This window comes from Talpa occidentalis, unplaced genomic scaffold, assembly GCF_014898055.3.
Source record: "Talpa occidentalis isolate TD23 unplaced genomic scaffold, MPIMG_talOcc4v2.1 talOcc4.7, whole genome shotgun sequence".
NCBI classification, from domain to species: domain Eukaryota; kingdom Metazoa; phylum Chordata; class Mammalia; order Eulipotyphla; family Talpidae; genus Talpa; species Talpa occidentalis.
The window spans coordinates 136,106,978-136,133,148 of NW_023605083.1; the positions used below are offsets into that span (position 1 = coordinate 136,106,978).

General features: G+C 74.8%; 2 protein-coding genes across 4 annotated transcripts; one reads left to right on the forward strand and one right to left on the reverse strand.

The window, feature by feature from the left end:
• Nucleotides 1-9,924: 9,924 nt before the first annotated feature.
• SLC16A3 (solute carrier family 16 member 3) lies at nucleotides 9,925-12,048 on the forward strand. The gene is made up of 4 exons (XM_037493369.1): nucleotides 9,925-10,147; nucleotides 10,307-10,450; nucleotides 10,536-11,306; nucleotides 11,642-12,048. The coding sequence occupies exons 1-4, from the start codon at nucleotides 9,925-9,927 to the stop codon at nucleotides 12,046-12,048; spliced, it is 1,545 nt and encodes a 514-aa protein (XP_037349266.1).
• Nucleotides 12,049-12,331: 283 nt separating this feature from the next.
• Nucleotides 12,332-25,445, reverse strand: CSNK1D (casein kinase 1 delta). Of its 3 annotated transcripts, XM_037493460.2 has the most exons (10): nucleotides 25,045-25,439; nucleotides 22,939-23,049; nucleotides 19,136-19,284; nucleotides 18,761-18,989; nucleotides 18,500-18,670; nucleotides 18,197-18,345; nucleotides 17,286-17,457; nucleotides 16,956-17,095; nucleotides 15,217-15,279; nucleotides 14,467-14,506 (listed from the first exon to the last, which is right to left on the reverse strand). In XM_037493460.2, the coding sequence occupies exons 1-9, from the start codon at nucleotides 25,118-25,120 to the stop codon at nucleotides 15,247-15,249; spliced, it is 1,230 nt and encodes a 409-aa protein (XP_037349357.1). In that variant the 5' UTR covers nucleotides 25,121-25,439; the 3' UTR covers nucleotides 14,467-14,506; nucleotides 15,217-15,246. The 3 variants fall into 3 exon arrangements, with proteins under 3 accessions (XP_037349355.1, XP_037349356.1, XP_037349357.1); XM_037493458.1 differs by lacking the exons at nucleotides 14,467-14,506; nucleotides 15,217-15,279 and adding an exon at nucleotides 12,332-12,447 and having other exon boundaries at nucleotides 25,045-25,181; XM_037493459.2 differs by lacking the exon at nucleotides 15,217-15,279 and having other exon boundaries at nucleotides 13,413-14,506; nucleotides 25,045-25,445.
• Nucleotides 25,446-26,171: the final 726 nt, after the last annotated feature.

The window sequence follows — 26,171 nt, forward strand, 5'->3', positions numbered from 1 at the left end:
AGTGGGGAGACTGACCCTGGCGCCCCCAGGGAGGCCCCAGGCCTTTTTCTTTAGAAGAACAAATCACACAGGCTCAGGTCACCACGGCTCACTGCCCCCCGCATGGCCCCTGACAGTGGAAAGAAAGCCGGCCTGCAGGGCGGCGTGTGTCTGGGCCCCGCGGCCAGTCTGCCCCTCCCCGCAGGGCCCAGTCTGAGGCCTGGCTGCCCTCCCCCCAGGACCAGCCCCGTCTTGGCCCACGAGGGTGTGGGAAACGCCACGGAGACGGCCCCGCATGGCCTCCTGCCGTCCCAAGGGACGCCGGCCCTGCAGGGTGGCTGGAGGCTCAGCGGAGCACGTCTGGCCCGCAGGTACCCACCATCAGGACGCGCCCCTCCGGGGGGCCTCTGAAGAGTGAGACCCAGAAGGCTGCCGGACACCCCAAGGGACCGAAGGTGTCCTCAGCGCCCCCCCGCCGCCCGCCAGCGGCACAGCCACGTCACTCCCGAAGTCGCTAACAAAAGCAGCAGCTGACGAGGCGGCCGGTGAGCGGATGGCCCCGCAGAGAGACGGCCAGGGGCCGCGCTGGGCCGGGGCGCCAGCAGGTCGTGTCAGGGCGGGTGTCAGGACTGCGTGAGGACAGCTGGACAGGCCACGGCCACGCCGCGGGGACAGTGTGGGGGCAGGGCCGCGGGGGACAGTGTGGGGGCAGGGCCGCGGGGGACAGTGTGGGGGCAGGGCCGCGGGGGACAGTGTGGGGGCAGGGCCGTGGGGGACAGTGTGGGGGCAGGGCCGCGGGGGACAGTGTGGGGGCAGGGGCCGTGGGGGACAGTGTGGGGGCAGGGCCGTGGGGGACAGTGTGGGGCAGGGCCGCGGGGGACAGTGTGGGGGCAGGGGCCGCGGGGGACAGTGTGGGGGCAGGGCCGCGGGGGACAGTGTGGGGGCAGGGGCGGCGGGGGACAGTGTGGGGGCAGGGGCCGCGGGGGACAGTGTGGGGGCAGGGCCGCGGGGGACAGTGTGGGGGCAGGGCCGCGGGGGACAGTGTGGGGGCAGGGGCCGCGGGGGACAGTGTGGGGGCAGGGCCGCGGGGGACAGTGTGGGGGCAGGGGCGGCGGGGGACAGTGTGGGGGCAGGGCCGCGGGGGACAGTGTGGGCGCAGGGGCGGCGGGGGACAGTGTGGGGGCAGGGCCGTGGGGGACAGTGTGGGCGCAGGGGCCGCGGGGGACAGTGTGGGCGCAGGGGCCGCGGGGGACAGTGTGGGCGCAGGGGCCGCGGGGGACAGTGTGGGGGCGCGCCCGGGAGGACCAGGGCCTTCACCCAGCGCGTCACCCCGTGGAGCCAGCGCCCACGCCCACTTCTTGAGCTGCTGAGGGTTTCTCTCAGCTGGGACTGCCCAGGCTCCCCCAACGCTGCGCTGCACCCCAAGCGGGAGGGGCGCCCCGCCACGTGCCCGCCGCGCACTGGGCCCCTGGGCCGAGCGCGCGCGCGGGGGACAAGCAGGCGGCGCCTGGCGGGGCGCGGAGGCCGGGGCGGGGCACCCCGCAGGGTCCCGAGGGGGCGGGGCCCGCAGGCCCGGCTGGCGACGGCTCAGGGACCCATGGCGGGCCCCCCGCCCCCCGCGCCCCCGCGGCACGCTGCCCGCAGGCCTGCGCTGGAGCCGGCGGGGGGCGCGGCCGAGCTGGGGACACGCGCGGGACACGCGGCCGCCCACCCACGGCGGCGGGGTGCGGGAGCCCCGCGGCCCGAGCCGCAGCAGGTGCCCCCGCGCTCGCGCGCGCTCGGGGGACGCGCCAGGCCCGCGGCCTCGCGCAGGAACCGGCCTCGGGTCGCCCCGCCCGCGCCCCCCGCGCCCCGCCACCCGCCCCCCCCGCGCCCCGCCGCGCCCCGCCGCGCCCCGCCGGCCGCTCACCCGAGGCGCGCGCTCCCGGGAACGCCGGGCGCCCGTTGCCATGGCGACCCGCGTCCGGTGCAGCGCTCGGGTTCCGCCGGCCGGAAACGCGAGTCCGGCGCCGGGTTCCGGGCCCCGGGGGCGCCGGGGCCGTGGGGTGTCGGGCTCGCCGACAGCGGGGTGCGCCGCCGGGGAGGGGGCCCCGGGCCCGTGAGCGCAGGCCCCCCTCAGCCCGGCTTCGCCCAGTCGTCGGGACAGGCGCGCCGGGGACGGGGGGCGCGGGGGGCGCGGGGGGGCCCGCGGGGGGCGGGCGCGCCCCGCGGGGCAGCTTTCTCGGGACCCCCCTGGGGTCAGGTCCTGGGGTCCGCCCGCCCGCGCGGCCTCGCCCCGGCGTCTGCCCGATTCCGCGGGGAGCGCGGGCCGCGGTCGAGACCGGGGGCGCCACGCCCCCAACGGGGCCCCGAGAACCGGGGCGCGGGGAGAGCCGGGGCGCGGGGAGAGCGGGGCGCGGGGAGAGCCGGGAGCCGGGAGAGCGGGGCGCGGGGAGAGCGGGGCGCGGGGAGAGCCCCGGGCTGGTAACCCCCTTGCGCCCAACAACCGAGCTGGGTGTCCCTTCAGAAATCTGCGGCGTGTTCCCCGTTTTCATCAGGTGCCAGAAAACACCAAATCCAGACAAGGCGGAGCCTGAGCTAGAGCCTTGTCTGCGAGGGGTGCCCCTGGGCAGGCTGCTGGGCGCTCCCTGGGCTTGGTGCCCCCAGAGCGTCCAGCTGCTGGCCCTTCCCAAGGGGTAGCGGTGCTGAAGGTCGCCCCCTGTCCCCCAAGCCCCGGACCACTTCCCTTGCCCCCCAGCCCCCAGCCGCCCCAAACAGCAGTTGTCACGGAGCCAAGGCCTTCGGGGTTCAAAATCACAGAGACGGGGCCTCCCTGTCAGTCTCGGGCTGGCACCCACGGCCTGAGCCATCCCGGCCAGGGAGTGGCCCCCGGGGCAGACCTCCCTTATCTCCCCGCTGCCCCCTCAGCCCTGTGGCTCAGTGGATCCGCCTGTTCTGCTCCCCACTCTGTCTCTGGGGAGTCCTCTCCCCCCTGCACCTCTGGCCTGCACCCCAGCTCTTGTATGTAAAAAAAAATCACAGACCAAACTGGACTGAAAATGAGCCCCACAAGCCCCAAGCCCACAGTGCCGCCGTTTGCGAGTGGACGTGGCTGACAGACTGCCCGGCGGTGCTGAGGGCCAGCCCCCGGGCAAGCCTGCTAAAAAGACTCCTTTAGTGGGACCCCGTAGGAGCCCCCCTTAGAAAATACCTGTCCCGGGCCTCCCCGGTGGCGCAGCGGCTGAGAGCTGGGGTGCGAAGCTGCCCGCGGCCTCTGCAGCGCCGGTTCGATCCCCGGCTGCTCCCCGGCCACCGGGCGCGGGTCCCACAGGGCGCGCAGACCTCTCCTGCCTTGCCCGCTGCTCCCCTCAGCAGTGTCCTTCGGTCCTTCTGCCTGCTCTGCTCCCCGCTCTGGCTCTGGTGGATCCTCTCACCCTCCCGCGCTTCTGACTGTGCCCAGCGCTTGTGTAAATAAATAAATAAATCTTAAAAAAAAAAAAAAGAAAATACCCGTCTTGGGACGCTGAAGCCCCCAGCTCTGTCTTCCGATTCTGGGCCGCCCTGCGCAGCCCGGTCCTCAGCTCCGATCCCTGCTCCTGTCTCCCCAGAGGCGGCGGCCTGGGCACAAGGTGCCACTGGGGGGCCGCTGGGGACAGCGTCCGGCCTGCTGCAAGGCTCCGGCCCGCCGAGCGCGTTGGGTGAGCCCCGCCCGGCTGGGAACCCGGGGCACTGGCGCTGTGGCTGTCAGCGTCCGGCCGGTGGGCTCCTGGGGAAGGGGTGTATGGGGGGCTAGTGGGCACTGCCCTTCACCTGCCCTCGGGGTGCCTGGCCCTGGGTGGCCCCTGACCCCCAAGAACAGAGCAGCAGGCCGGGCTGGCAGCGAACTCGCACCCCCGTCAGGAAGGGGCCGTGGGTTGGCCGGAGGGGGGGCCTGGGGTCAAGGGCCGGGCTCCCCTCCAGGGCACAGCACCCGCCTGCCTTGCCGCCACCCAGCCGTGCGGGTGGAGCCGATGGGGCCGGGCGTGTCCACACTGTGACCGCAGAGGCGCGAGGCCCGCCCCGCCAGGGAAAGTAAAGGGCCGGCAGCCAGGGCGGCCCCAGAGTTGGGGTGGCCCCTGACCTCCAGCCGGTGTTCCTGCGAGGTGCTGGGCCCCGGCAGGGACCCACTGCCCTCCGGCCGCCCCTCTGTGCTGGCCAGGAAGGGGTGGGAAGCGTGGGGGGTTGGGGCGGACCCCGTCCTGGGAGCTTGGCACACCGTGGCCTTGCTGCCCGGAAGCCGGGTGGCCAAGGCCTGGAGACTGGCCAAGGCCCGGCTGCCACCCTCGCCGCCACGCTGCCCTGTGAGGTGGGCGCCCTCCCCAGGCCTCAGGAGGACTCCCCAGGCCGGCGCCCCGGTGCCAGGTGGCCCGTCAAGGGGGTCCTCCTTGCGTCCCTGCCAGAGGCCCGTCGCGACGTGGCACTGAGGTCGCGGGGCCTGCAGAGCGAGGTGGGCGAGGCGCGCGCCAGAGATGTCTGCCCGTGCCGGGGCGGGGCCTCTGGGACGGTGACGGGCAGCGCGGATGCTGGCGCCGAGGCCAGTGGAGGGGGCGGCCAGGACTAGGCCAAGGAGCGGGGGCAGCTGAGGGCTCCGGCAGTGGACAGGGCGAAGCGCCCCGCGCCCCCATCCCTGCCCCACCCCATTCCCAGATGGACTCCCCGGGGGGCCCTGACACCTCCCCCCGCCGCGGCTAGGGGCCAGGCAGGCGGCGGAGCCCAGGCGGAGGGCGGCCAGGCAGGGGCCCGGGGGCAGCAGGGGGGACGGGAGCCCAGCCCTCAGGGCCCCTCGCCGTCCGCCCTCCAGGCCAAAGACTGAGCGGGGCCGGGAGGCTGGCGGCCCCCAGGATGGACGGGCCCCTCGGAGCCGGCAGCCTCAGCGCGGTCCGGGCTCCTCCAGGCCCGACCCCACCCAGCCCCAGCGGCGGCTCCTGGACCCAGCACCGCGGGGCGCAGCGGGTGGGCGGAGGGGCCGCGGCCAGTTAGAGACGGGCCCGGCCCGGGAAGCCCAAGAGCACCCCGGAGGGGCCTCATCCCTGGTCGTGGGGCGCATGCCGAACCCCCGGAGCTGGCGCTGCCCCTGCCCCTCCCCGCCGCACCCCCCCGCCCCCCGCCGCGAGGTGACTTCCAGTTTTCAGAAATGGCAGGCGCGGGTGGCGGCGAGGCCGTGGCGAAACAGGAAGCCCGTGGCCGGTGGGGACGTGGCGGGCTCAGCCCTGCAGCATGTCGCAGCCGCCGAGGCCCGTCCAGGCCCCTGCGGCCCGCGGCGTGAACACTCGAGGTGGAAGGGACAAAGGTCTGAGGAAGCCCAGAGGGCGCCTGGCACCAGCGGGGCGCGGGGCCGCTGGGCGAGTGATGGGGGCACCGGGGCTCCAGCGCTGCCCCAAAGCGCACACGTCAGAAAAGATAAGAAAGTGGAAAGAGAGGGGCGCCCGGGCGGCAGCGGGGGGCGGCAGCGGGGGGCTGCGCGGGCAGACAGGCCCGGACACCGCCGGCTCGGGCGGGGACGAGCCCTCAGGAGCTGGCCAGGCCCAGCGGCCGCTTTGCATGGACTTTGCATGCGGCCCCCTCGCCCCGCGGGCCGCCCTCCCGCGTCCTCTCACGCAGGCCCAGGCGCGGGCCGGGGCAGGGCGGGGCCGGGCAGCGCAGCCTGCGGGGCCGCCCTCCCGGGCGCCGCACGGCGACCCTCAGCCTCCAGCTTCCCGGCCGTCCTCGGACGTGGAGGGACCTGGTGCCCACCCCGCGTGGACAGGGATATGTCCGTCCTGAGGCCCGGCCCGGCCCGGCCCGCTCTCTGCGGGGACCGGGCATGGCAGCTGCGATGGCCAGGAGGCCCAGACGGGGCCTGGCGAGCTCAGGGGTCCCTGCCTGCTGGGCAGCCTCACCCCTTTCCCTTTCAGAGAAGGGCCACGGGTGGGGAGGCAGGGCGGGGAGGCCTGCACCCCAGCCCCGCCCTGGAAGGGCACCCACTGCGTCCAGAGCCTGCTGGAAGGCGCCCAGCCCCTCGGGAGGATGCCCTCTGCAGGCCCAAGCACTGGGCAGCGCCTTGGGGGGCCCCGGGTCCTCGCAGACCAGGGTCTGGGCCCTGCAGGGCCTGCTGGGCTGGGCCTTGCCACCCCGGCCCCTGGCGGGTGGGGGGGGCGGGGAGCCCCGCGGCCGCGGCGGGCAGCCAGGAGGGCTGGGCACTCGCTCCCAGGGAGGCCTGCGGGTCCTGGTCAGGGGTCTGTCCCCCACTGGGCTCCTGGAGCACAGCTGAGGTCACGGGGTCCCTTTCCGTCGGAGGGGGTGAGGGCCGAACCCCAGGTGCCCCTGAGGCCCCAGGGTGGGGTGGGGGCCTCCTGGGGGGGCTGGGAGAGCGCAGCAGCCGCAGCCCGTGACCGTGGCTCCCCCATGGCCGCTGGGAGCTTCTCCCTGGGGGTGTGGGGCGGCTCCAGGCCCCGGAGGGGTGCGGCTCCGGCAGTGGCAGAGGGACTCTGGGCAGGCAGGCGGGCGCCTGTGGCGCCCACACCCCACAGGAAGCCCCGCCAGGTGGGGGTCCCTCTGCCTCTCTGCCCCCCATCCCGGTGCCTGGCTCAGCCCGTGCCCCCACAGCCACACACAGGCGGGCGCCGCCAGAGGGTGGGCCGGGCGGCAGGACCTCCTGTCCCGGAGCGAGAGGGGGGGCAGCCGTGGGGGTCTGTCCTCGGTGGCCCGGCCGCCCTGTGGGGCTCCGGCCGGCGCTCAGGGCACCCGAGGGCGTCCTCAGCGTGTGGGGGAGGGTGGACCCCGCCGCCGGCTGGTGGGGGCCGCCTCTGGCCAGAGAAGAGGGGAGGCCTGGGGCCTGGGGGGCCTGGGCTCGGGCCCACCCCCTTTGCTGGGCTCCCCGCCGTGCCCTCTGCCCCCTCCCCATCCTGGGCTCCCAGGCCTCCGCCTCCCCCGACCTCGGGCGTCTGGTCCAGGTCCCCGGGGTGGGGGGGCTCCTGTGGTCCCCGAGGACGGCCGCCACCCAGGGGTGCGCCGGGCCCAGCGTTTCCGCGTTGTGGGGCGGAGGGGCCAGCGCCTGGCGGGCCGGCCGGCGGCTGCGGTTGCGGGGCGCCCTGGGGCGGCGGGGCCGCTCGCCCTCTGCCTGCGGCCGGCGGGGAAACGGAAGTGGGGGGGCCTCGCCCGGGAGCCGGGGCGCGCCCGCCCCAGAGGCCGCCTCGCCGCCCGGAGCAGCTGAGGTTGGACGGGGCGCAGGTTCCCGGCGCCGGGAGGGGGTCCGCGGGTCCCGGCCGAGGCGGGCGCGGGGCGGCGAGGGGCGCAGGTCGGGGGCCCGGCCCGGGCGGGTCGGCCCGGGGTCGGGGGCTGGGGGGCGCGGCGGGGCGGGGCGGGGCCGGGGCGGGGCGGGGCGGGGCGGGCGCGGGGGGCCGGGGCGGGGCGGGGCGGGGCGGGGCGGGCGCCGGGGGCCGGGCCAGCGCCGCGCGGGGCTCAGAGGCGCGCGGCGGCCGGCGCGGCAGGTAGGCGCGGCCGGTGCCCGGGAGGTCCGGCCCCCCGCCCCGAGGCCCCCGCGGGCCGGGCCGTCCTGGGGCGCGGGGCGCACGTGCCGCCGGCCGGCGCGGGGCGGTGCCCGGGTCCCCTCGCTCCTCCCCGAGCGCCGAGCCTGCGGGGCGCCCCGCGCCGCCCGGACCTCGAGAGTCCGCTGGGCTCGGCCTCGCCCGCCCCCGGCCCGGCGGGCTCGGGCCTCGGCTGACCGGCCGGAGCGCGCGGGAGCCGGGGGGCGCGGGGCGGCGGGGCCCGGGCAGCCCCGCGTGGGGTCGTGCCCGCCGGGTCCGGGGCGCGGGCGCCGAGGCTCCGGGTCCCGGGCTGCGCGCGGGGGCGGCGGGCGGCGAGGGGTCCCGTGGCGGGGCCCAGCGACCCGGCGGGCGGGGGGCGCCGAGGCGCGCGGAGAGGCCGCCCGGGCGCGCCGCGGGGTCCGGGGGTGCCCCGGGGCCCGGCCGACTGGGCCCCGGCGGGGGCGGGTCCGCGGGGCAGGTCCGGGGCTGCGCTGCCCACCGGCCCGCGGGGCGCGCGCTCCGGGCCAGTCGGCGGCGCCTCCCCGCGGTCACGTCCCCCACGTCCCGGCCGGGCTGGCGGGCGGGGCTGGCGGGCGGCGGGCGGGCCGCGTCCTGCCTCCCCCTCCCGCTCCCCCTTCCCCCGCGGCCGCCCCTCCCCCAGGGCCGCGCCCTGCCCACCTGCGCCCCCAGGCCCGTCTCCCGCAGGGCCCATGGCACCTGCGGCCGGTGGGGGGCGGGGGCGCCCCCGGCCGGGCGGGGCTCCCGGAGCTGGGCGCGGCCTCCGGAGGCTGCAGGCCCGAGTCCGGCGGCCACGCTGGAGGGCGGCCTGGGGAGCCCCTGGGGCGCCCCGCGGCCGGCAGGAAGGGGGCGGGCTGTCCGGACAAGCGCCCTGGCCCAGGCAGGCCGCAGCCCTTGGGGGCCGCGGGACCCGAGGGGCAGCCGGCAGGCCGGCGTGGGAGCCTCCCGGGAGATCGGCTTTCCCTGCCCCGGGGCGCCTGTCCGGGCGGGGCGCCTGGCTCGCGGCCCGGCCAGGCAGGTGTCACCAGAGGCCAGTGCCGGGCGGTGCCCAGAGGTGCCAGCACGCCCTCGCCGCCAGCCGCGGGGCTCCCCGAACCTCAGCCAGCGGAGGGAGCCGCGCACCGCAGCCTCTCCAAGGTGGGGGTGTGCCTGCCCCCGTCCCCCGTGCGCGGCCCGACGGGGGACGCTCCTTTGCCCCAAACTAGAGACCCCTTTCTCGCGACGCCCGGTGGGGCCGGGCATGCCGGGGCCACTTCTCTGGCTGGCACCCGGCTGGGGTTAGCAGCACCTCTGGGTCCTGGGGGTGGGAGTGGGGACTGTGCTGGGCCCCCGGGGGGAAGCAGCTCGGGGAGCCCCATGCCCCACCGGTGGCCAGTGCCTGCCTCCGGAGGATCCCAGAAGCCTCCTGGGAGGGCCCCCGAGGGCAGCGTGGCTGGTGCGTCCAGGGCGGCCACTCCCCAGGCCCGGGGTTGGGCTCCCGCTGCTGGGCATTCGGGCACGCCCTCCGGGCCCTGCCAGGATGGAGTCCCGAAGCGCCCCCACCCAGGCCCAGGCTGTGGCCGTGGCCCACAGGGTTCCTGCAGCCCCTTTTGTTTTCAAGCCTCCAGTTCCTCGGGGACCCTAGAGCCTGCTCCTCCGGGCCGCGCGGTCAGAGGTAGGGCTGGGGTGCGGGGGCAGGAGCCAGGGCGCGGCTGGAGGACGCGCCACCGCAGCCGGCGGCCCTGTCATGGCGCCAGCAGAGCCCCCAGTCCCCAGCTGGAGGGGAGGGGCCGGGGCCATCTCCACTCTCCAGGGGGGTGCGGGCCTCTACAGGGGGCCCGGGAGGAGGGGCGGCGGGCGGCAGGGGACTCCAGCAGACTCACAGGCCAGGCCTCTGATGCCGGCGGTGGGGGACGGGGCTCCAGTGGGCACCTGCCTGCACCTGGCACGAGGCTTCTGTCCCGTGAGGCGTGCCCAGCCCCCACTGACCTCTGGCTGGGGGGTGTGGTCAGCACCCGCGGGGGTCGCTGGCCCCTGGCCGCTCCGGCCACAGACCAGCCGGGATGGTGGAGCCCGGCCCCTCCCGGGAAGGTGGCACCTGCCTCCAGGGGGCTGCTCTGCTGCCCCCCAGGCTCAAGCGGCGCAGGATGGGGGCTGCTTCCCCACCTGGCCGGGCGGGGGTGGGGTTGGGGGGAGGCGCGGGGGTGCCGCTGGTCCTCCAGGGCTGCCCTCCTGGGGCGGTAACCCGAGTACCAGCTGAGCCCAAAAAAGCCACTGCCCTTTAGACCGTGAGGGTGAGGCCTGGGGGGGGCAGGGGGCCCGGCCAGCAGCCGCGGGCGAGGGCGCAGGGAGGGGCGTCCCTGTCCGCACGCAGCCGACACCCGCCCCCGCCGTCTTCCAGGGACACAGGACCGGCCCTGCTGCCATGGGCGGCGCCGTGGTGGACGAGGGCCCGCCCGGGGTCAGGGCCCCCGACGGAGGCTGGGGCTGGGCCGTGCTCCTGGGCTGCTTCGTCGTCACCGGCTTCTCCTACGCCTTCCCCAAGGCGGTCAGCGTCTTCTTCAAGGAGCTCATGCGCGAGTTCGGCATCGGCTACAGCGACACGGCCTGGGTGTCCTCCATCCTGCTGGCCATGCTGTACGGCACGGGTGAGCTGAGCGCCGTCGCGGGGGCAGCCCCGCCGGGCCGCAGCCTGGAAGCCGTCCCTCCCTGTCCGGGGAGCGCGGCGCGGGGCAGGGCGGGCGGGGGCCGGGCGCGGCGGGGCTGGCCCGGGCGGCGCGGGCGGCATCATCCTCCGCTCCCCGCAGGCCCGCTCTGCAGCGTGTGCGTGAACCGCTTCGGCTGCCGGCCCGTCATGCTGGTGGGCGGCCTGCTGGCGTCCCTGGGCATGGTGGCCGCCTCCTTCTGCGGGAGCGTCGTCCAGCTCTACCTCACCGCCGGGGTGCTGACCGGTGAGCGGGGCCCCGGGCAGGGCGGGCTCCCTGCGGGTCGGAGGCGCCTGGGCCCGCCGGCCTCACCGCCACCCTCCCACCGCAGGCCTGGGGCTGGCGCTCAACTTCCAGCCCTCGCTCATCATGCTCAACCGCTACTTCAGCCGCCGGCGGCCCCTGGCCAACGGGCTGGCGGCGGCGGGCAGCCCGGTGTTCCTGTGTGCCCTGTCCCCCCTGGGCCAGCTGCTGCAGGACCACTACGGCTGGCGTGGCGGCTTCCTGGTCCTGGGCGGGCTGCTGCTCAACTGCTGCGTGTGCGCGGCCCTCATGCGGCCCCTGGAGGCGCCCCCCGGCTCGGCACCCCCCGGCTCGGCACCCGGGTCTCGTCGCCCGCCCCGGCGGCTGCTGGACCTGAGCGTCCTGCGGGACCGCGGCTTCGTGGTCTACGCGCTGGCCGCCTCCGTCATGGTGCTGGGGCTCTTCGTGCCGCCCGTGTTCGTGGTGAGCTACGCCAAGGACATGGGCGTGCCCGACACGCAGGCGGCCTTCCTGCTCACCGTGCTGGGCCTCATCGACATCTTCGCCCGGCCGGCGGCGGGCGCGCTGGCGGGGCTCGAGCGGGTGCGGCCCTACTCCGTCTACCTCTTCGCCTTCGCCATGTTCTTCAACGGCTTCACCGACCTCACGGGCTCCACGGCCCGCGACTACGGCGGCCTGGTGGTCTTCTGCGTCTTCTTCGGCATCTCCTACGGCATGGTGGGTGCCCTGCAGTTTGAGGTGCTCATGGCCATCGTGGGCACCCACAAGTTCCCCAGCGCCATCGGGCTGGTGCTGCTGCTGGAGGCCGTGGCCGTGCTCATCGGCCCCCCATCCGGAGGTGAGTGCGGGGCGGGCGCCTGTCCTCCCTGGGGCGGGCCCAGCTGGCGGGGACGCCCCTGCCCATCGCCAGGTTGGCAGCCTCTGCCCAGCGGGCAGCCGGGCGGCCTGTTTGAAGGCTGATGGGACCCAGGGTGGATCTGGCCGCTGCCCTGGCCTGGCCCAGCTTCTCTGAGAGTCGGGTCTGGGTCTCGGGCTGGGCCTGGGGCCCCGAATCCCCAAACCCGCAGGCTGTGCCTCAGCTCTCTCCCTGCCCCCTCGAGGGTGGGGGCGCGGGCGCCCCAGTCCTCACTGTCCCGGGAGGCTCCTGCGGGCCCTGACGAGCCCCCCTTGCAGGCAAGCTCCTGGACGCCACCCACGTCTACCAGTACGTGTTCATCCTGGCGGGCGCCGAGGTGGTGGCGGCCTCGCTGGTGCTGGTGCTGGGCAGCCACTTCTGCGTGGGCGCGGGGCCCGTGGCGGAGGCGGAGGCGGGGCAGCAGGCGCACCGCCAGCCCCCGGAGCCGGAGCGGGACTCGCGGGAAGTGGAGCGCTTCCTGAAGGCAGAGCCTGAGAAAAACGGGGGGCCGAGGCCCGGGCCCCCGAGACCAGTGTGTGAGGCCGCCGCGGCGCCGCAGCCCACGGAGGCGGCAGGGCCGGGGCGACCCGGCAGGGGCGCCGTGCCGGGCCGGCAGGAGGAGCGGCCGGGAGGCGCCCGAGGCTCAAGGACCAGAGACCAGGCTTGGCAGACAACGCGACTTTAATCAGCGGGGGCCGGCCCGCCGGCCTGCGCTGCGTCCCGCCCTGGGCCCAGCCCGCCGCGAGTCCTGGCGGCTCCCCCTCCAACGCGGCCTGGAATAAACCTGCGTGTGGGAGGAGCGTGAGCGTCCTCGGGCTGCCCTGCGCGCCGCGGGGCTGGGGTGCGGGCAGGGCCGTGCGGGAGCTGCCGCCCTGGGGCCGGGGCCAGCGCCCGCGGGTGTCTGCCCCGACCTCCTCGCCCAGCCCTCACACCCACCTGCCCTTGTGGCCAGCGCGGCCCGCGTGGCCAGCGCCCGTCGGGGGCCGCCGGCGCCTCAGTAGGTGGTGCGTCGTGGGCGCTGGGGGCGGCAGCGGGTGCCCTGGCGGGCCGTGTGCAGCCGGAGAGACGCCACGTCCCTGCTCCTCTGCAAGGAAAAGCAAGCGAGACTCACCCGGGGCCGGCGCCTGCGCCTGCGCAGCCCCAGCCCCTCCCCGCCCCTGCTGGCTGCCCGCGGGAGGCGGCGGGCCCTGCTCTCGGGCTGGGCGTGCCCCACCCGGGGCCTGTGGCCGGCTCGCTGCGGGGACCGGGCAGCTCCCGGGCCCACGCGCTCCAGTTCCCTTCTCTTATGGAGCCTGACGGCTGCCGCCGACCAGCTGCCCTGGGCTGGGAGGGCCGAGAGGCCGCCTCGCTCTGGACTGGCTGTGAGGCAGGTCAGGGTCAGCCCCCTGGCCCCTGCCGGCCGGAGCACGCCCTCCTGTGCACGCCACCCCAGGCTCCGGGACACGATGCCGAGGGGGGCGGCAGGGGCCTGCCCAGGGGGAGCGGGGCGGCAAGGGGAGGCCCAGCTGGGCACTGGAGGGGGCTCCGGCGCGAGGGCCGGCAGGGCCCGGGCAGCTCTGGCTCGTACCGGGCGCAGGAGGCAGCCGACTACCGTCCCCTCTGCGGCTGTGAGGGACTCTGGAAGGTGCCCCCGGGGTCCCGCGGCAAGGGGAGAAGGAACGGGCCCTGGAAGACGTTGGGCGCCGACCCAGGACCGCCCTGCACTGCCTGCGAGCGGGAGGCCCGACCCACACAGGCAGATGGCACACGTGGGCGAGGGTCACCATGAGCACGTCCCCAGCAGGGGGGGGGGGGCCGAGGCCAGAGGTCAGCTCAGGGCGCGGCCGCGGGCCCTGCCCCCGGAAGGCCAGTCCTGCCCACCGGGGGAGGCTCCTTGGTGTGGCCCGGGTCCTTCCTCCCCACCCAGGCCCCCGGATCTCCGGGGAGGGGAACCCGAGGCCGAGGCACGATGCAGACGCCAGGGCAGGTGGCCGCGGCCAGGTCCCTCAGCCCTGCCTGCCACGGGAGCCACCCACTGGCCAGGAAAGCCCGCGGGCGCTGCCCACAGGGAAAATGAAGACCGGAGGCGGGCAGGGCGGAGTCCTTGGGAGTTTATTATTTACACGCCGTCAAGTACACAGACACAGTGGTTACACGCGTGCCGACACGCCGACACGGCTGACACAGACACTCTAGCTACGCGACCTGCAGTGTGATGGGGCCACGCCGTCCCCGGGCCCGAGGCAGAGGGGCCTGGAGCCACCGTGGGCCGGGCCCCCACCGGGCTCACGGCCAGCTTGGTGGCCAGGCAGGACACCCCAGGACTGCGTCCGCAAGCAGGGTGGCGGGGGCGCCGGCCCCAGGCCAGGCCGCAGGGGGCTCCCGGCACACGGCCCCAGAGGGTCTTTCTGGCCATGCTGGGCCCCGCCCCACTTCTCGGCCTCCGTGGGGCCACAGGTGCCCGGGCCACTCCAGAGGCTCCCAGGCCGCCGGTGCCGAGCGAGGCGCGTCCCGGGTTTCGACGCAGACGAAGAGCTGACGTGCGCGGGTGAGGAGACTCAGCCTGTCCACAACTCTCCCGGCTCAAAGGCATCAGGGCGACGCAAGACCAGCACCTCACGTGCCCGGGGCCTCCGCCCCGACACAGCAGCTCCTGAAGCACCGCTGCGGCCACTCGCTGCCCAGCCGGCCGGGGACGGAGGGGCCCAGCAGAGCCTCGGCCACCGCGCAGGCCCGGCCTGGCCGCTCGGGTCAACGCCTCTTCTCAGACCGTGACAGACGAGAGAGAAACAATAAAAAGATTTCTTTACACAGATTTAAGCCAGTAATTTTTAGCAAAATGATACAAAACTGTCTTAACGAGTCGAAGGCGGTGGTCGCGGGGCCTCGCGGGCGGCGGCCAACCCGGGGCGAGAGGCGTGGCTGGCCTCGGGCTCTGTGTCTCGCGCCCCCGGCTCTTCCAGCCCAGGGCGGGCGCGGAGTCTGGCGTCTAGTTTGTGTGTGGCCCGCGGGCGTCGCTGGGTGTGCCTGGAGCGCTACGGGGCGAGCCACTAGCAAAGCCATTGTAACAGAGGAGTCAGCCATGCATGTCTGCCCTTCAGCACACGAGCGTCTCACCGGTGCACCACGGGCTGGAGACCGCTGGACGCCGCCCGACCGGGAATCTGTCGGAGCCAAAGCACAGGACAAGGTCAGCGTGAGGCCAGCAGGCCGGCGGGCTTGGACACACACCACGGCGGCCGCCCAGCTCCGCTCCGGACACGCGCGCCCCCGGCTGCTCCGCAGGGCCCGCGGTGGCCGGACAGCGCTCAGCAGGACAGGGACAGCGGCGGGAGAGGCATGCAGGCGGGCTGCGCGGCAGCTCGAGGACGCGCAGACCGGAGCCGGGCCTTCCGGAAGGCGACCTGCTTTGAAGACGGGGCCTGGCCCGTGCGGGCGCTGGACGCCCTCGGGCACGACGGGAAGAGCCGTCCCACGAGGCCCGAGCGCGCCGCGGAGGCAGGTGCGGTGCGGCGGTTAGTACAGACGACAGCTGCGCGGACGAGACGCGGGCAGAGACCCAACTCGCAAGAGAAGCAACACAGAACCAACGAGAGAGACGGCCAAGCCAGGGCGGCGGCCACCGCCAGCATCCCCGGAGCGGAGCGTGGAGTGGCCACCAGGCGTGGCCACGCAGGGAGACGGCAGGAGGCAGTGGTGTGACCGGCCACCCCCGTCTGGGGCTCCTGTGGACAGCTCTCCCGGGCCGGGCCACTGACCGCAGCTGCGCTGAAGCCGCAGGCGCTGGCATGCAAGCCCACGGCCCGCACCCAGGCGGCAGCTGGTCAGCTCCCCGGCCGGGCGGCTGTCTGCCGGACCCTCAGAGCACACTCACCGGTGCCGCCTTCTGACGGGAGACGTGCCGCTACTTGCCGTGGTGCTCGAAAGGAATGCTATTCTGAGGTGGGAAGAGACAGCTGTCGTCAGGCTAACGGGTCGGCCGCACGGCGGCCCTTTTGCCTCCAGAGGTGCCTCCTCGTTGCCCGGCCGGCCGCCAGCACCGCAGGGGAGGCTGGGAGCCGCTGGGGACCCAGCCTAGTCGCTCTGCGGAGGGTCTGCAGCGAGGCCCCGAGTGGCTCCCCTGTGCCCAGGGGCTCTCCGCACCGACGCGGCTCCACCGAGGCCTCGCCCGCCGCCTGGGCAGGAGAGGGAATGGCCACCTCTGCGACTTGGGGACGGGACACATCCCTTGTGACAAGAGCAGGAGCTGCTGCCGCCCCTTTGGGGGGCACAAGAGCCAGCGCTGGGTACCCGAGCAGCATCACAGCACGGAGATGGGGAGAGCAGGTCCACCCAGTGACACCCTCAGCCCCGCTGTCTGCCGGAGGTGCCGGCCCGCGGAGCAGCGGCGACCGGCTGGGGGCGAGACCCCCGAGAGCAGCGACAGCCAGGGCAGGGCCGCACCTCGCTCCCCTCGAGGACACAGCGGCCACCGGGAAGGGCCGCGCCGGCCTCCAAGTCCGCGGACACCCTACGCCAGAGGCCCCTTGCGGCGAGTGTGAACTGGGGCTGCCGTGGCAGTGCGGGGCGCCATAGAAGCCCCTCGCCTGGGTCTCAGCCTCTCGCCACAGGCCGGAAAGGCTGCGGCACGAGGAGTTCTAGGAGATTCCCCGCAGGACCAGGGACCGGAGCAGGTGCCCTGCGGGACACCAGAGCCCGCCCCTCAGGAGACCCGACTGCCCAGCCCGCGGGACCAGCCCCCCTCCCCCATGGCCCCACCTGGCAGACGCCTCCTCTCCCGAAAGCCAGCCCAGCCCGTCCCGCCCGAGTCCCCACACGCAGACGCCCGGGCTAGACAAGGCCACGCTCACGAGGTCTCCCCCGACGCGTCCAGGGCCTCAGTGCTGGGCCCGCTGACCAGATGGCCCCTTCCTTCAGTGGGGAGAGGCCAGGACAGGTGCCATGGAGACTGACCTCGCCGTAGGGGGTGCACCTTCGGTCTGGCACCAGGTCGCCCCCGAACGCAAGCTGCCCCCACCAGAAACACAGAAAAAGTTGGGAGCAGCCCTTGGATGCCCAGGGCCGAGCCCGGGCGCCTGCACGGACCTGTGGCTTCCTGACCAACCACTCCTCCCATGCCTGGCCCGGCACGGGAACCGCGGGCAGCAGTGAGCAGCAGTCCAGCCGGGGAAGGCTGGCCTACTCCCAGAACGCCGCCTGGCAGATGCCCAGGGACAGTCAGGACGCCGGCGCGGTAGGGCAGGCACCCCCATGGGGATCGTGCCCAAGGCACCCTGAGTGCAGTCCGGGGAGGTCAGCATGTGCGAAGAGTGTCCTGCCGAGGGGGCGGCGGGGGGGGGGGGGGGGGGCGCGCGAACGCAGCCGCTGGGCTGAGCCCATTTCCACAGGCACAGATGCACCACGGGGGCGCGGAAGACTAGGCCTTGGGCCCAGGGGCGGCACTGGGCAGTGACTGCCAGAGCACGCCGCAGCGAGGCCGCGACAGGGAGCGAGCGCCGGTCAGCTCGGACAAGGGAGCAGCCCACGCACCGCTGCCCTCGGCCGCGCCCGCAGCCATCCCGACCCCGGCAGAGCAGACACAGAGGGACACGGCGACCCCCCCGGCCCACGCACCTGCGAGGTGGACATGCGGGAGGCGTCCTGCCGGCCTGTGAGGTCAGACGAGGACACGTTGACGGGGGCGCCGCGGTGCAGCCGCATGCTCACCTTCCGCTCGCGCTCCACGCCGGACACGGGCCGCGGGGAGGTGTTGGCTGGGACGGGACGGGCGCTGGTGAGGCCTCGGCTGGCTGGCCCGGGAGCCCCAGGACATGCGGCTGGCCGGGGGGCGGCCACCAAGGGGGGCTCTGGAGGAACGCGCCGCACAGGACCCAGCCCTAGGAAAGGGGCGTCCAGGGCCGCCCACCATATGCTCGGGGTGTGCTGGGGCCCCGGGGCACTCACCTGTGTGTGAGGTAGGGGTGAGGGGAGTGGGCGGAGCCGCGTCCTGTGTGCCCCTCAGCCGGCCCGAGGCCGTGGAAGGCAGCCCGCGGGGGGCGGGGTTGCGGGAGTGTCTCAGCCGCTCCTCCCGGTCCCGGCGCTCCCGCTCAGCATCGTCGGCTGCCCGGCTGGCTCCCTGTGGAGAGGGTGGGACAGCTGCAGGGGGCGTGGAGAACCCGTCCCCACTCTTGGCTGCTGGACAGGACGGTTGGCCTCGGCCCCTGCGGCAGAGGGGCCGCCCTGAGCCCAATGCTGCCCGGCTGGGGTGCCTCCCCGGACACCACAGGGACCGGTTCCGGGGGTAGAGGTGGGTCTGACCTGGACAGTCGGGGCCACCCCAGGACGGCAGTGCCTGTGTTCCAGCGAGGCCCGCCAGACCCGGGGCATCGGGTGTGGGCACCTCCACAGCCCTCCAGGGCCACAGGCATGAGCAGCACCCCCCCACCCCCCCACCGCTGGCCCAAAGCTCCCAGGGCAAGGCGCAGAGCAGGGCTGCGGGGCAGCGGGCCTGGGTGCTGCTCTGGCCGAGGGGCAGCCTCAGTCTCCGGCACCACCGCCAGGGCAGTCCTGAGGGACCCGGGGGTCCTGCTGTGCAGTGCCTGAGAAGGAGCTGAGTCCCCGCCAGATCCCGTCACCCTGAAAGGACCGTGTCTGTTCTTAGGGTAACTGTGCAGCGCGAGTGTGCATGGCAGAGGGCACAGGGCCCGGCAGCAGGAGCTCTGGGCGATGCCTGGAGGGCAGGGACACGGAGGGTGTCTAGGACCTCCGCGCGCAGAGCACTGAGTCTCGGGAAACGACCTTTCCCCCAAAGCAGACAGCGAGCATGCCAGCACCCCAGGGTGCAGGGCGCGGGGGGCGGGGCGGGGCGGACTCACAAACTTGAGCATGTTCCAGTCGAACACGTAGTCGTAGGAGAAGCCCTGGCGGTGGAAGAGGTTCCTAAACAGCTGCCGCAGGTACGAGTAGTCCGGCTTGTCGTCGAAGCGCAGGGACCGGCAGAAATTGAGGTACGTGGCGAACTCGGCTGTGGAGCAAGCCGCGCGCACTCACCAGCGGCCCGGCCGGCCCGCCGCTCCTGCCGAGCCCGTGGCCACCAAGGGTCGGCCGGGCACGAGGCCCCCGGAGCCCCCCACCCCCTCTGGCGTCCGCAGGGAGGCCCCGCCCACCGGGACACGCACAGGGGTAGCCTTTGCAGAGGACCTCGATGGGCGTCGACATCTTCTTCTCGCTGATGCGCTCGTACTTCTGGCGCTTGGTGGCGGCCTTGAGGCCCTGCCACGGCAGGGAGCCCAGGTTGAAGTACATGAGCACGTAGCCCAGCGACTCCAGGTCGTCCCTGCGGGACTGCTCTGCAGAGAGGGAGGCCGGGTCAGGGCGGCTGCTCCCGGGAGAGGCCCCAGGGCCGCCCCGCCTGAGACCCGGGCCGGGCGCGCGCTCACCGATGCCGAGGTGCGTGTTGATGGAGGCGTACCGCGCCGTGCCCGTGAGGTTCTTGTTCTCCCGGTAGGGGATGTGCTGGTGGGTGCGGGCGTCCCGGTACTTCTTGGCCAGCCCGAAGTCGATGATGTACACCAGGTTGCCCTTCTTGCCCAGCCCCATGAGGAAGTTGTCGGGCTTCACGTCCCGGTGGATGAAGTTCTTCGAGTGGATGTACTCGATGCGGCTGATCTGCGGTGGAGACGCGCCTGAGTGAGGCCGGGGCCAAGAGGCCCGCGCCCGCCGCAGCCCAGACCCAACGGAGCCTGCTCTGACGGGCCGGCCCTCTGGGCCCGGAGGCCGATTCCCAAGGGCCCCGGCGCCGCGCGGCCGCTCACCATCTGGTCGGCCAGCAGCAGGACGGTCTTGAGGCTGAACTTGCGGGAGCAGAAGTTGAAGAGGTCCTCCAGGCTGGGGCCCAGCAGCTCCATCACCATGACGTTGTAGTCGCCCTCCGCCCCGCACCACCGGATGGTGGGGATGCCCACTGTGGGGGACACCGGTCAGGCCCTCGAGCGCCTGACAACGGGACCCAGGCGGACGCCACGAACACGCCGTGGCTCCCGCTCGCGCCATCACCTGCGGCCCCCCTCCCGGCGTGCGGCTTCTCCCCGGCGGCCGCCGTTGGCCCCTCGCCCCACCCCCCCGGCCAGGTGCGCCCCCAAGTCACGCCGGGCCGCACAGCAGCAGCACAGCCCCTGCCCCCCAGAGGCCGCTCAGTCACCTACATGCGCCGCGCCGCGCCAGCCCGAACTCGGGCACCCGCGCGGGAAGCAGAAGGTGTCGGATCCCGCAGCCCCCGCAGGAGGGCCCGCCGGAGACGCCCGCGCTGGACGCCCAGTCCGGGCCTCCCCGGCTCACGCTCACAGTCGGTCTCCAGAACAGACAGCCCCGTCTCGCGCCCAGGCCGGGCTCCTGCCAGGCGGAGCACCAGCCCCCACGGGAAGAGGCCGAGCAAGGGAAGCCGCCAGACGGGCAGGTAAACGACCCGCCGGAGGAAGGGCCACGGTCTCGGCAGGACGAGCAGCGCCCAGGTGGGGAGGCCGGTCCCGAGACGACCCCCGGGGATACTCCTCGGCCCCGTGAGGCTGCAGGAGAGACGCACGGAGACCGGGCGAGATGAAAGCCGGGAGCCGGGAGAGCCAAGCGCCCCGCCCCTCCGGCGTTCCGGGGCTGCGCGAGGACGGAGGCGGCCGGAGGCGGCCGGTTCCTCCTGCCCACCCGTACCCAGCGCCCCCCGAGCAGCAGGGCCGGGCTGCGGCCAGACCTTCCCTGAGAGTCGGGAGGGTCAGGCGTGCCCCCGACAGGGAAAGCCGCAGACGGACGACCCAGCCTGGCGCCCCGCGGCCGCGCAGCGGGAGGCACCCGGACTGGGCCTAACGGGCGCCGGGGAGACGGCAGCAGGAGGCACGAGTCGGGCCCGGCCTCCGGCCAGCGGAGGTTAAAGCAAAGGCAGAAAACGGAGTCGGGGCCCGGACGAGAGCCCGTCCCCGGAAGCCCGTGCCCGCGGGCGAGCCTCTCGTCACAGGAGAGGGAGAGAGGGCAACGCGGCCCGCGCGGGGAGAGGGCGCTGCCGGCCCGCGGGGCCCCAAAGCTGCCGGCGCCTAGGGAGCGACCCCGGGTTCTGTGCCCAGAGCCGGCAGCTTCATGCGGCAGACGGAGCCTCCGGGAGACACGAACCCGCTGCGGCAGCTCCTGCCTCGTCTCCCGCCAAAGGCACCTGGGGCTCGGCAGGCCTCTTAGCGGGGAACCCCGTGCCCACCACCCGCGTGGCCCGCGCGGTGACCCAGCAGGAACATGCCCAGCCTGGCTCCATCTCTGCCCGGTCGAGCCGGAGGCCAGCCCGTGCCCCGCAGCGCCGAGCCCGACGAGCCCCCTTCGTGGAGGTCAAAGGTGCTGACCCACGGCTGGGGCCCGATCAGCACTTTTCATTTTGACAGCGCGGCGTTTCGGGGTAACGTGGGGCCCAGCACACACGCCTGCGCGGGCCTTTCTCCAGGGCTCCACCCTCGTGGCACGGGCACCCTGCATGCCAATCTCACACGCAAGCATCTCCGACCAGGTCCTTGACTCTTAGCAGCAAGCTTCCCGTGGGCGGGGAGGACAGGGCACAGGCGAGGCAGGCAGCGCCTGGGAACCACCCGGGCCGCCCTGGCCTGCGGCAAGGGCTCACCATGGACATGAGCCCCACAGATTTCGTGACCTCTGGCTTGTAAAACGCATCCAGAGGGGCCTCCCTGGGGGCGCAGGGATCAGTCTCCCCACTGTGAAGCTATCACCAGCCGCTGCCGCCTGAGCTCGACCCCGGCCGGGCAGTGACCCACAAGGTGCGGCAGACCTCTCCTGTCTCCCTGCTGACCCCCTCAGCAGTGGATCCGCCTGCTCTGCTCCCCACTGTCTCTGGGGAGTCCTCGCACCCCCCACCTCTGGCCCGCACCCCAGTTCTTGGATGCGTAAATAAATCTCAGAGCAAAAACAACCAACCCACCTTGTGCTAAAGACACCGCATGTCTGACCAGGAAGGCGGGAGCCGGCCAGCAGGTCCGGGACGCGGGGCCCGTGGCAGGGCTGGCGTCCACCCTCGCCATCACAGGTCCCGCTCGCCCTGCTCCGCAGGTGCCCACCAGCCCTGGCCAGACGCGAGCCGCCACACACCTCTCTGAGGGCTCGCCAGGGCGGAGGCTGCCGCGGGGAGGCTGACTTGGGACGAGCCGCTCACACCGCTTCCGGATCCTGCCCGGACGTCACTTGCCCCCGGCCCCACCTGTCAGAAACGCAGCTGCCTCCCCGGATTTCTACCATTTCAGACGTTCGCCCAAAAGCCCAGCCGGGCCCGGCAGGTGCAAACTTCTGGGGCGGACATTGACCCCGGGCGGCCGACTCACATCTGCGTCCCGATTCCTGACACGGCGCTTGCAGAGGCTGTGTTGGACCCGCAAGAGGGCCGCCCGGGCCCCGTCTGGCCAGCACGGCGCCGCCCTCACGAAGTCTCCTCCCGCTCCGCCTGTCAGGGCGCGTCCGCAGACGCTACCGGACCTCATCTCCTGCTCTACCAGACATGGGTCTCCAAAGAGAGCGCTGCAGATGCTGACCTGCCCGGGGCATACTGAGTCGGCGGTCAACCCCGAGGCGCCTGGCCAGGGAGCAGCCAGATGGGGGTCCCCTTCTGGAATCCTGGGGCTTAAAAACCCCGGAGAACGACCATAAGCAAAAGGAGCCGGCGCTTCCTCACATGTCTAAGCACAGCCTCATGCGGGCCGTGGCTCTGCCCCAAGGGCCTTGTGCTGGCCTCGATGATGGGATGGCACTGCCCACGGCCCAGCTGGGCAGCCCTGCGTACTGGAAAGCCCTTCGTCAGCTTGGGGTCCCTGTCTGCGGAACCAGGTCCCACCCTGGCTACCTTCAGCGGGTTTCCCTCCTGCTGCCCTGGGGTGCCCAGCTTGCGAGTTCTCATAGAGATGCTGGTCCCTAAAATCCAACAGGGTTTTTGAGACGGGAGCATTGGCTCAACCACAACACCAGGCCATACCTCGAGAAGCTGGAGCTCTGCTGAGGGCGTCCGAGGGCTAGGCCCTGCCAACCTGTCCCCAGCCGGGAGCGTCCGCTCCTTCGGCCCATCGAGACCCAGACAGGACAGCCCCGGACATGCGGCTCCGCACAGAACCTGTTGCTCCGCGGTCCATGAAGAGGGAGCCCGGCCTCTAGCAGGGCACGGGTTAAATCGCCGTTGTGGAGCAGAGACCAGAAAGCCTGGCGCAGGCCTCCTGCTGCCATGAAGCGCACCCCATGGAAGCGACGTGGCCCGGCGGGCGTCCAGGAGGGCAGCACGGCCGCGCCTCAGGCATGAAACCCTAGGCCCCCAGACGCCGCACGGCACGGCGGGTCTCCAGTGAAGCTCTCCTACTCCGTGAGCCAGACCACTCTGAGTCCCCCAGAACCCCAAGGCCGGGCTAGAGCCGGGCTCTTCGACATCAGGGCTGGCCTCAGCCCCAGGAAAAGCGGTGGAGCTGGAAGGGCTCAGCGGCAGCTCCAGCCTGCAGGCAGCGAGCGACACGACGCGAGGGAGCATCCCAGAAGCAGGAAGTTCCGCTCCAGTGCCAGGGACCCACCGCACGCGTGGCCCCGGCGGCCAAGAGCCTACCTCCTCCCTGCATCATCTTGTAGATCTTGCTCTCGATGTGGAGCTGGGGGTGTTTGGTCTTGACACACTCCAGCTTGATGGCGACTTCTTCTCCGGCAGCGATGTCCGTACCTGGGCGAGAGGGGAACCGCAGGTGAGCGCCGGGGCGGCCAGAAGCAGTGAACGTGGCTCTCCTGGGCACCAGCAGGGCCTGTGCTCTGCCCAAAGGGGGCGCCAGTGGCTCCAAACCCGGGGAAATCACCCTCATTTTCACTTTTTAAGGAGGAGCATCTGGCGGGCAGGGAGAGGTCTCCCTGGCGCAGCCTCGCCAGTCCCCAGCTCTCGTGTCTGACCATCCCGTCCCTGCGGGTGAGGTGACCATCACCCGCCGAGGCCAGGCCGCAGGGGAGCAGCAGGGTGACCCCTGGGTTCCCAAGTCATCCCCGTGGGGTTGCCACGCCGCCATCGCAGGCCTCACAAGCCCAGTGTGGAGAACACGACCCGCCGCCCTGGCCGGGGCACTTCCGAGCACCACACGCGGGGGTGGCGGGAGGCAGCGCGAGGCCCCTCGACCAGGCTGAGCGACACCCTTCCTGGGACAGGACGCCGGGCGCTTCTCCAGCCCCGTCAGAGCTGCCGCCCGCCCACCTGCCGCTGAGTCGCCAGCGGTGGTTCAGAGACAAACCAGAGTCCGCTTCTGCAAACATCCACCTCCGGGTCACCCCAGCAAGGGGCGACCCCACTCCTCGCGCAGCCCGCAAGGCCCGCGCTGGGCCGCGGCCAGAGGCAGAGCCCCGCACCCAGCAGCGGGAAGGCGCTCGGGGGCCCCGACAGGGCCGGGGTCCCTCCCGCAGGGCGCTGTAGCCTGGCGCAGGGCCCGGCCGGAGCCGCTGACTCAGCCGCCCGCCAGCGGGACGGGCAGGCGCCGGGAGGGACAGTCCCGCCCCGGAGCCGCCAGATGGACGCGCTGCCGAGCACAGCGGCTCGCGGCTCCCAGGGGTAAGGCCGGCGAGCGCCAGAGCCGCGGACCGCTGCCTGCCGTCCGCCCAGCCTGCCCGGAGGAGCAGGGACGGCCGCCTCCTGCCAACCTGGACTGGAACCAGCCGCCGAGGTGAGGCCGGGAGCCACGCCTGCCCCCAGGCTGCCAGCCCCGGGCGCCCTCTGCCCGGGCGGGCGGATCCGCGATGCGAAGCGACTTCGTGGCCCCGCGACGGCCTGGCCCCTGGGCCCGCGTGCCACCCAGAGCGTGACTCACCCTCCCGGCTGGGCCACAGGACCAGCACCCCCAGGCGGGGGCTGGCGCCCTGCCCCGCGGCGGCCACAGAGCAGAGCCTGACGGTCGGCGCGGGACGCGGCCAAGGACCGCGGGCACCCGACACCCGTGGGGCAGGCGGACCGGCCACAGGGCGCAGGCCCGCCGGAGGGACGGAGCAGCCCCCGCGGAGGGCGGCGCTCCCCAGCCCGGCCCCCGCCCCCGGGCCGCACCCGCCGCTCTCGGGAGAGGCCGGGGCTCCGGGTCAAACCCCGGGGCGGGCGGCGGAGGCGGGCCGGGGGCGAGGTCGCTCCGAGGGGCGGCGGCTCCGGGCGGGCGGGGCGGGTCCTGCCGAATGTCCGCGGCGCCGAGTCCGGGGCCGGCGCGGCGAGGGCGGGGGCCGCGGGGCCAGGCTTGCGGGAGGGCGCGGGCCGGGGCGCCAGGGGGGCGCACGGGGGGCGCGTCCACCTGCGGCTCCGGGGGAGGCGGCCGGGCCGGCGGCGGGGCCTGGCAGCGCCCGGCTCGGGTCCGCCGCGGGGGCACGGGGGTCAGACCCGGCCCGAGACGGGCCCGGGGCCCCGCGGCCCGCCCCCCACCCGGCACGGCCCCGGGGCGCCCCCCGCCGTGCCGACACCCCAACGCGCCTCGACCGCACCCACCGGGCGGCGGGGGCGCCCCCCGGCCCTTCCCCGGGACCCGGCGGGCGGGCCGCTCGCGCAGGCGGCCGGGGAGGGGGCCGGGGGGCTGGAGGGCCGGGGGGGTCGGGCAGGCCGGGGGGCTGGAGAGGCCGGGGGGTCGGGGAGCCGGGGGGTGGCCGGGGGGGGCCGGGGGTGCGGGGGGCCGGGGCGGGCGGGGTCCCCGCGGGGGCGCCTCACCGAGGTAGATGTCTCCGAAGGAGCCGCTGCCGATCTTCCGGCCCAGCCGGTACCTGTTCCCGACTCTGAGCTCCATGGCGGCGGCGGCGCGGCCCGGCTCGCTCCTGCCCGCCCGGCCGCTTCCTGGGTCTGCGCTCGGGGAGGCGGCGCCGCGGCGGCCGCTACTGCGGGTCCGGCTGCCGGCTCCGCCCCCCTCACGGCCCCGCTTTCACCATCGCTTTCCGGCCGCCCCGCCGCTCCCAGCGCCTCAATACGGGGCGGATGGGACAGTCCGAGCGCCGCCGCCCCTGCTCCGGCCCCCGCCGGCCCCGCTCGCCCTCTCCCCGCCGCGGATGGACTCGGATCTTCCGGGCCTAAATTCCCCCTCAGCGGCCTGAAGGAGCCGCCGCCATCGCGCTGTGACGTCACTTCCCCTAGCAACGCGGCGGGGCGGGGCGCGTCGCCCGAGGGGCGGGGCCGAGGCTCCGGCGGCGGGGCGGGGCGGGGCCCGGGGGGGGCGGGGCCGCGGGCGGGCGGGGCGGGGCCGCGGGCGGGCGGGGCGGGGCCGGGCGGGGCGGGGCCGCGGGCCGGCGCGCGAGTTGGGGTCCCCGGGACCCCACAGCCTTCCGGGCGCGTCTCCCGCGCAGCCCGGGCCGGCGCCTTCCCGCCCGCGGACTCCGCGCGCTCCGCGGCCCTTCCCGGCCCCGACCCCGTGGCCGCAGCGGTGGCCGCGGGCTGGGGGGACACGGCCTCGGGGCGCGGGGTCCGCCCGCGGGTGCCCAGCGCCCTGGGCGAGGGAGGCCGGGCGCGGGGGGGGGGGTGCCCCGCGGAGGGCGCGGTCCGGCGCAGGCTTGGGGGGAAGCGGCCGCCCCTTCTCTCCGGCCCCGGCCGCCCGCGCTGGGTCCCCCGCCTCGGCCGAGCGTCCCCCTCGCCGGGACCGCCCTCCTCGCCCCGACCCGACGGAAAGGACCCGACGGCTCCTCCGGGCCGGCCCCGGTCAGCGCAGGGGCGGCAGCAGCAGGGCTGGGCGCGGGAGCAGGCCCCGCAGGGACCAGCCGCCCCCCCCAGACGGCGGTCCCAGGTCCGGGAGGGCGTGCCCGGGAGGGCAGCCGCTGCACGGCCCCCGGGTGGACCCTGGGGACGCGCGT